General features: G+C 51.7%; 1 protein-coding gene across 1 annotated transcript; it reads left to right on the top strand.

Annotated features, from left to right (window-relative positions):
• Positions 1 to 591: 591 nt before the first annotated feature.
• On the top strand, positions 592 to 7,982 carry LOC119094069 (uncharacterized; the record flags this gene model as incomplete). Its single annotated transcript, XM_037217149.1, is given in 2 exon segments — positions 592 to 726; positions 5,134 to 7,982. A coding segment is annotated over 1 exon segment (963 nt). The 3' UTR covers positions 6,273 to 7,982.
• Between the last annotated feature and the right edge of the window lie 736 nt (positions 7,983 to 8,718).

The following is an 8,718-nucleotide window of genomic DNA, read 5'->3' on the forward strand; positions in this document are numbered from 1 at the left end:
ACAATATAGTGTTTTACCGCTTGTTCTATTATCCATGCTAAATTGCGATCCTAGCCGGCAACAACCTGCGTTAAACATCTTAGCGCCTACTGGGTAATGGCAACGTAGTGGTGTACAATTGTTGCGATGAAAATGAACAAATTTCTCAAATTTCAATGTTCAGATGGACCAAATATGCCGTTACATTTTTTAAGTTCTGAATGTGGAAACGTGGCACAGATTCATTTGATTATTTTCTGTAAGGCTGACCGGGCTGGATTGGCTGGAAAAATCTGGGAAAAAGCGGATTCGCGGGCGGATTAGACCTGGAATAGCCGGATTGGATTGGACCAGATCCTGAAAATTAAATCTGTGAAGTGGTCTGATCCTCGATATGCTCCATACCTCATGGTCACGGTTATTGGACCATTCAGCGCTGCAGCAGAACTGGCTGCTACGTAATCGTTCATATGACACCCGCACACTGCTTCCGGTCCGTGAGCTAAAACAGTGAGCCTCACTGGAATCGAACCCACGTCCGGCCGGTGCCGAGCCCAGCGCACCGCCCTCTCGGCAGGCGAGCTTTAGCGGCGGCCGTGTCTGCTTCCACAGGGGTGCAGCTGCAGCCGCGCGGCCGATCGGTCGGCACGCGAGCCACGGTCACGTCAAGCGTTACCCGACCCAATGCCACCTCCAAAACGTACATCTGAACGTGAGGTGTTGGCGTGCCGTGTCAGGTCAGGCCAGGTAGGGGTCACCGCCCGACCACCGGGGTCAGGCATCGCTCGCCGACGCCCGCACGTCAGAGCTGTAGTTTGTAGCGCGCTGTGGTGACGTCTGGGTGTGCAGCGTCTGTTTTGTCTCCGTGTTTTGTAGTTCTAGTGTCTGGGCTGTCGACAGCGTCTTGAATTGTGTCCTGGGTTGGCAAGTTTGTTCGCGGAGGGTTACACGCTATGTACAAATACATGGACTGGAGTAACCCTTACGCTATACCAGCGCATGTAACTAATATCGTTGTTAACAAGCTAATCTCATATATATATATATATATATATATATATATATATATATATATATATATATATATATATATATGTATATGTATGCCACCACATGCACAGCCATGAACGTATACAGTTCCTACAGGCATGTATATAACTCTTTCGAAATTGATTGTCTTCCAGGATAGATCAAATGTTATGGAATACCCACTTATCTATTGGGTTATCCACGAACTTTACATCTGGCCTATAGGAACAGTTCATGTGGCTTGGCGTTTGTATTTATAGCGTGTCGTGTTTCGAGCTTTGAACTTGGCTGAATTTTACTGAATTTTGTGTAATGTAACTGAGCAATCACTCGGCTGTAAGGTGCCGAGACACTTCACTGTAATTTATGGCAATCATGCAGTTTACAAAGGTTTAAAGCATTGGTTTCAAGGTTGCGTAATCAGTTAGGACCAGGACGGTTATCTCAATTTATCAGATGTTCGCCATTCTAGGACGTGATATTAAACATCATGTTAGCCACATTGACACTTTGACAACATTCTACAACAAATTTTGTGGTAGAATGTTGTCCAAGAGGCAAGTTTGGCATAGTGTTTTACCTTCGCATAACAGCTTTTAGCAGATGATCCAGTACCATATGCCATAGTGCACTTATAACATTTACACGAGCGTGCGGTTATATGCATATATATATATATATATATATATATATATATATATATATATATATATATATATATATACATACAAACACAGGGCCGGATACATACCTTTACAGGGCTGAGTCACTGTTGCATTTTCTGCCTGAGACCAAGGATCGAGGGCAAAAATTTCGCAGTGTCGAAGGTCCTGAACAGGTTGTTCAGCCTGAAGCGAGATATCTTTTTACCAGACTGTTTTTGTGAGATGGAACTTAAAGAGAGATGTAAAGCTATTCTGTCCATCATTTTTAGGTTAAGACATTGAACAAGAAGATGATGGGGAGATATCCACGGGTTTTTTCATTCTAGTTGTATTGTACATCCGCCACCCGCAACCACCTCCATAATCAATAACGAAACTTTTCAAAAATGCGCCATTCTTACTCTGAGTGGTTGCGGAGCGTCCAGAGCAATTATTGCTATCCGAATCAGTTTCTGCAAATTTCAATCGTATTTTTATCGGGATAACTGCTCGCGCGTGATTTGGTAAAACATTCCCGCCCGCGTTTAAAGCCGTGTTCCCAGATGAAAAAGAGTTGTGGCCAGATGTCATCCAGACTCGCGAGTTGAGGCAACAGGGATACCCCAGCATTTGGTGATGCACAATATATATATATATATATATATATATATATATATATATATATAACACCGAGCCGGATCGAGTAATCGCCATTGCTATCGCAATCAGCGCAACCAATCACATCACATTTAAATCGACGTCGTGGAAATTATGAAGCCCTGCATCCAAAATATCCTATACACCGTTTAAAAACATGATGAGAACCGTTTCTATCCATGAAAGAAACCATTCTTCCCATCACGATTACAGTCATTCACCTGACCTTAAGCCAACATGTAAAACGAATTACAGATACTAACTGGTGATGCAGACATTTACAGCAGACATGATGGTGATCGCACCACCAGCATGAACGGGGTCCGGTCCAGAAGTGTCGCTTCATGCGAGCCCATGAATACGAAACTTCACAGAGTATTTCAAGCATGTTCAGATACATAACTGACGTTTACACGCTGAGCGCATGCCGGATTCGTTCGCATGTATGCTTGGCTATGCATGGTGATCTGCCATTTTGGGCTTGGAAGCTGCATGTTTTGCATACGCGGTGTTGGGGTCTCACCCCGAGATCAGACGTGGCAATGCTTCCTTAGACTCATGGCGCGAGCGCATGGCGCGAAAGGCCGCAGCTTCCCGGGCATTCGTTGCGAGCATTCCGCATTCAGCTGCTACCCTCGACCCGAGTCGTGACTCCCTGACCCCAGCTGCGACCCCTGACCTGAGCTGCCACCTCCTGACCCCAGTTGCGACCCCTGATCTGCGCTGTCACCTCCTAACCCCAGCTGCGACCCCTGATCTGAGCTGCCGCCCCCTGACCCCAGCTGCGACCCCTGACCTGAGCTTCCATCCCCTGACCCCAGCTGCGACCCCTGACCTGAGCTACCATCTCCTGACCCCAGCTGCGACCCCTGATCTGAGCTGCCACCTCCTGACCCCAGCTGCGACCCCTGATCTGAGCTGCCACCTCCTGACCCCAGCTGCGACTCCCGATCTGAGCTGCCGCCCCTGACCCCATCTGCGACCCCTTGACCTCAGCTGTCAACCCCTTGATCTCAGCCGCCAGCACCCTTGACTTTATCTGACCCCCGACGTCAACTTCAACCCCCTGGCCCCAACTAATGGCACGCGTAGCGAGCTCGGCCCAGCTGACGGCCCCAGCGGCACGCCCAGGTCCGTCCGCTGAGCTGGCGCAACGCCCCGATTAGCGGTCAGCGGCGGAAAATGGTGGGGCTTAATGGATCGGACGAGGAAGCCATGAGCGCCGCCAGTGTCGGCTTAAAATGCCTCTCGCCCGTGGAGCGGCTCATTTTACCGCAGCAGGAACGGCTGTGGTGGTTAACGTTGTAATCTTGCGCGGTGATTGCTGTGGAGGAAACAGTAGCTGGTGGAAAGGGATGGACTCGCACCCCTTGGGATGCTGTGATTTCACAGTGCTTTTCATGAGCTACACCATCCTCATCCTGCTATTGATTAAACAACGGCACATATGTGGGGAGGATGGCATCTCGTGCCTGAGCATCCTCAGCCACTCAGAGTGCTGTTAATCACAAATTGCAGCCTTTTTGGTCTGGTCGAAAGCTTGTAAACTCGGCATCCCGCGGTACTGGACGCGAGTCCCAAAGTAAGGGGATTGTTTGACCCGGTTGGCATGGAAACGTCAGGTGGCAGCTGATCAACGATGGCCAGCCCGGACCCGGAGAGGCCGCGCTGCAGCACTGTGCGTCACCCAAACCTCTCCGCAGTAAAACCCTCTGCGGATTATACGTGCGTTCTAAAGAGATCTTACCGAGCATCACCTGCAGTAACCTTGACCTCAAAATTTTTGGCGCGCTCCATGTGATGCGTATCTTACGTATCGCATCTTACGTATCTTACGTATCTATCGCTTACGTATCGTCCGTCAGTTCCGCCAGAACCCGCACTGCTGTTGGAATGTCATGGCACCGCTCAACAACTAATTGTGGTGCTACGGTAGCATATTTGCAACGCGCTCCATGCTTGTACTGTGAATGGAATTCATTCTTATTTCATCGCGTGCCACTGTATAGACAAGAGATAACGTCTCCTTAAGTGTGTACACACATGTATAATGCGATATCATGCGCGGTGCCTGACTTAGCGAGATTCCACGCGCATCCAAATTGATCGGAATCGGTCAATTCCAAGCCACCATGTGCTGGATATCAAACTTTGCGTGCTGTTTTTAACTGTTTTCCGGTACGAAATTCTCTTCAGCCCAGTCAGTTACTCCGCGTGTCGACTAAGAACAGTTTTGAACGAGAAACGGTCTGTTATTGCCCGAAACGGATGTTGTGTGACTGCTGACTCGGGCTTAACGTTCGAGACTTCATTTAGGCCCCGATCAGATACAATCTTGTGTGACTGCTTACCCGGGCTTAACATTCAGGACTTCCTGACCATCGTGGCCTGATTGGTTCTGTGCAACAGTTTACTCAGGCTTAGCCATCACGACTTCCCGCACAGGAAGTCGTGATCGGGTGTTCTGGAAACACCGCCGCAGCCAAGTCCGCATTGCCGGGGATCCAGCGACCTCAAAGCTGGTGTGTTGCTCAACGTGAGCCGCTGTGCATCCTCCCACGTGTGTGTCCTCAACGTTGCGTTCATATGCGCCAGATTGCCGCAAGTTGTCCACCTGCCGCATCGGTTTGGAACCAAAAACTGTTAGCTGTGTCAAGAACCGACATAAACATGCGTGCGTGTGTGAAAAGACATTTTAGCGGGGCGTCGCCCGTTCATCCGGCGCGGCACTTGGGGTGACCAACTTTAAACACGCGAGGGAGGCTGTTGGCTACGCACGCATAGACGCCCACGGCCATGAAGTGACCAGACGCTGTTGTTTCAGAGACGCTCCGTGCGGGCAGTAGTACCCTGCGGCGACTGAAGCACCTGAACGGTCACTCCCACCGGCACGGCGCGCGGACCAAGGCCACACGAGACACCAGGACCTGAGTCGTGCGGCGTCAGGATCTGAGTCATAGACTGCCAAGATCCACGTCAAGGAGTGCCAGGACCTGAGTCATGGGGCGTCAGGATCTGAGCTCCGGGCGTCAGGATCAGAGTGGTGGGTGCCAGGACCTGAGTCGTGGGGCGTCAGGATCTAGCTCCGGGTGCCAGGACCTGAGTCATGGGTGCCAGGACCTGAGTCATGGGGCGTCAGGATCGGAGTCACTGGAGTGCCAGGGCCTGAGGGGTGAGAAACCAGGATTTGAGCGGTTGCGGCATGTGGCTCCAGGACTTAAGTCGTGGTTGAAAGCAAGCCTGAGTCACAAAATACCAAGTTCTGAGTCCCAAGACAGCGGGACAGGAGTCACGAGATATCGGCACTGCATCTCGGGACAGCAGAACCCGAGCTACGAGATACCCGCCCGAGATCACGAGATGCCTGGCCATCCACTCCAGCATCTGAGCCACGTGTCAATAGATCCTGCATCGTACCTCATCGCGACACCAGGACCTAAACCGTGGTCACAAGGCACCAGGACTTGCACAACAAGACACCAGGGCCCGAGCCAAGAGACAGCTGAACGTAAAATGATGAGACGCCAAGACCTGAGCCGTGCCCTGGGGTCATGCTACGCCACCAAGCCACGTGCCGGGCGAATAGAAGATCCGGTGAAATCTTTGAGGGGATGTCTGTGTGTGTGTGGGGGGGGGGGGGTCCGGGGTTCGCCTGTCACGTGTTCAGGGCTGCCATGCTGCGTACGCGAGCGTCACGCGGACACCGGACGTGCGACCTCATCACCTGGTCGCCGATCTCTCGTGACAGCGCGTGCTGGACGCTCTGGAACGCTCTCACCTGCTGACAGCGGCCCTTGTGACGACTGTCCGCGAGCTCGCGCATCAGAACGCTGCACGCTCTCGGACACAGCTGCGTGCTCTGGTAAAAGGTTGCGAGGGAACCGTACGCTGGACACCGTCGTGCGCGTTGTACCAATGGCCCCTGCACGCGACGTTGCGTTTTGTGTCCGCCTGCGTCTTTAGGCGTATATTTTGTGGACGTTTACAAGCCGCATTCGCTTACACCTGTTCCCAAGGACGCACGCATACGCCAAGACACAATATAATTAAACACGGACAGGTTTGGAGGTTAGCACACTTGGACACGCCCGCACGTGTAAACGCACGGCGGAAATATGTGTATTTGCGTCATCTGTACCACGTTGTATTTGGACATGTATACGTTGAACGTACGATTGGTGGATGCGTGCACATTTTATGTGCAGATATTTGTACTTCTGGATGTTGAAACGTACAGATGTTTTGGCACGCGGACGGTTAAATGTGTCACTGTTTTGTCACGCGGACGGTTGAAGGTGTCACTGTTTTGTCACGCGGACGGTTGAATGTGTCACTGTTTTGTCACGCGGACGGTTGAATGTGTCACTGTTTCACCGTGCAAATGCTTAGACGTTTTGCCAAGTGGAGGTCTGCTCATCGGAGGTTGTACCGCTTTCGACGTGCCTCCGTTTGCACAAAATGTCCCTCAGGACGGCGGGGCAGGACGACTCGTGGCAGCCCACTCCCAAAGCGGTGGGCAGCCTACTCCCAAAGTGTGGCAGCCCACTCCCTACTTCCCAAGCCGGCCGGGACAGCGAGGGGGAGGGCATTTCACCGCATGATAAACTCGCTAGGCCTCATGAGACGACAAGAAGTGTTCGTGACGAGCTGTATTTCCGTCACTCAGTGTGTGACCGCCGGCTGGTGATGTGTCCCAGTATGATGTCACCGCTCGGTGTGTGACCGCCGGCTGGTGATGTGTCCCAGTATGAGGTCACCGCGTGGTGTGTGACCGCCGGCTGGTGATGTGTCCCAGTATGAGGTCACCGCTTGGTGTGTGACCGCCGGGTGGTGATGTGTCCCAGTATGATGTCACCGCTCGGTGTGTGACCCCTGGCTGGTTGTGTGTCCCAGTACGATGTCACCGCTTAGCGTCGCTCTCTATCACTGCTGATGGCGCGCGTCGGCTGCACGCGTCGGCTTCAGGCACGCGTACAGGTCAGAGGCGTAAGGTCGCAATATCACTTGTCGACGAGGGTGATGCCCTCTTGCCCCGTACCTGTAGGACGCCAAAGGTACGGGGCAAGCGGATGGTCGAACTTTCACGACATTGCGGTTTTCCAGTGCCGCCGAATCGTCTGGCGTGTGTGACTGTTCTTTACTGATGAGCTGACCGCCTTGACGGCAAGCGGTGTTCCTGCTCCCCCCCCCTCCCCCCTCCCCCCCCCCGGCTTCAGCTCCCACCCACGCCCCATTTATTCGGTAGCGCACAAACTGCAAACGCTTAAAATACAAGCCTCCTTGTCGGCACGCCACTCGGACCCCCAATGAGAGGCTACTAATCCTCCTAATGTTCTCACTCGCACAAACCCGTAAGGTCGCCAGCTGTAATCGTTTTCGCTCGCCAACAATCCAGTACCACCATCGGAAGAACGGTTTCGCAATGCTCGTGCGCAGATGTAAAATGACTGTCCCGCGGTAATTTTTGTATCAGCTGATTGTCAATCTAATTGATGTGCGTTGCCTGTAATATCATTTTAAATAAATATGCTGTGTGCACATTTTTGGCTCCTGAATGCTCGGCGGTCTGTAAGTCAGTTCAAAACAGTCGCAGGTTCAATGTTCGTTTGCACAGAGCGGTGGGCGGTACCGATGCTGCTTGAGGTGTTAAGCTGCGTGTGTGGGAAACCGGAGGTGCGGGGTTCGAATCCCGGCGGCTCCCGCCCTTCCTGCCAGGTTTAGAGGCAGGCGATGCCATGTTGCCACAGCATCTGAAAGTGTCATAAATATTTAATGACACGCACACAGAGCAAAAATGGAGGACAGCGCTTATCGCAATGGAATTAACGTTCAAGTCCATTGTTGCTCTTGGTCATCATTTGCGCCAGCTTGTTCGATTTGATTAGTTAATTTTTGGCGCCCTGCGCAGCAGGCCTTTCAAGCAGGAAAATATATACAGTCACGTCAGAAAGCAGGATTTATGAAAGAAGGCTTTCTGCCTTCCCGGCCTCAGACGCACCGGTGTGAAAGATAATACGCGGCTGGGCGAGACTGCATTGTAAGCAGGATAGCGTCTGCATGTGTTGAAGATCCGGCCCGTAGCTCGCACATGAAAATACTTAAAGAAAGCGAGTCTATTTCTGGCTTGTTCTACGTTCCGCACCAGCCAAAGACCCCGCAATTCGTTATTTATTTAAAAAGCGATGGGTTTGAAGGAACCGACTACAGCGAGGCTATTTCTGGTTGTTATATGTTCCGCACCAGCCAAAGACCCTCGCAATTCATTAGTCATTTAAAAAGCGATGCATTTGGAGGGAGTGACTGAGTAAAGGTGTGAACAAAAACCGCGATGCTTTCAGGCCCCCAAATTTTGTATGGCACCCGCGCCGGTGCCAGCAATAAAGCATGGATGTTATGCATCGTGCTTTTA

The sequence above is a fragment of the Pollicipes pollicipes genome, unplaced genomic scaffold (assembly GCF_011947565.3).
Source record: "Pollicipes pollicipes isolate AB1234 unplaced genomic scaffold, Ppol_2.1 Scaffold_1600;HRSCAF=1878_pilon_pilon_pilon, whole genome shotgun sequence".
NCBI classification, from domain to species: Eukaryota; Metazoa; Arthropoda; class Thecostraca; order Pollicipedomorpha; family Pollicipedidae; genus Pollicipes; species Pollicipes pollicipes.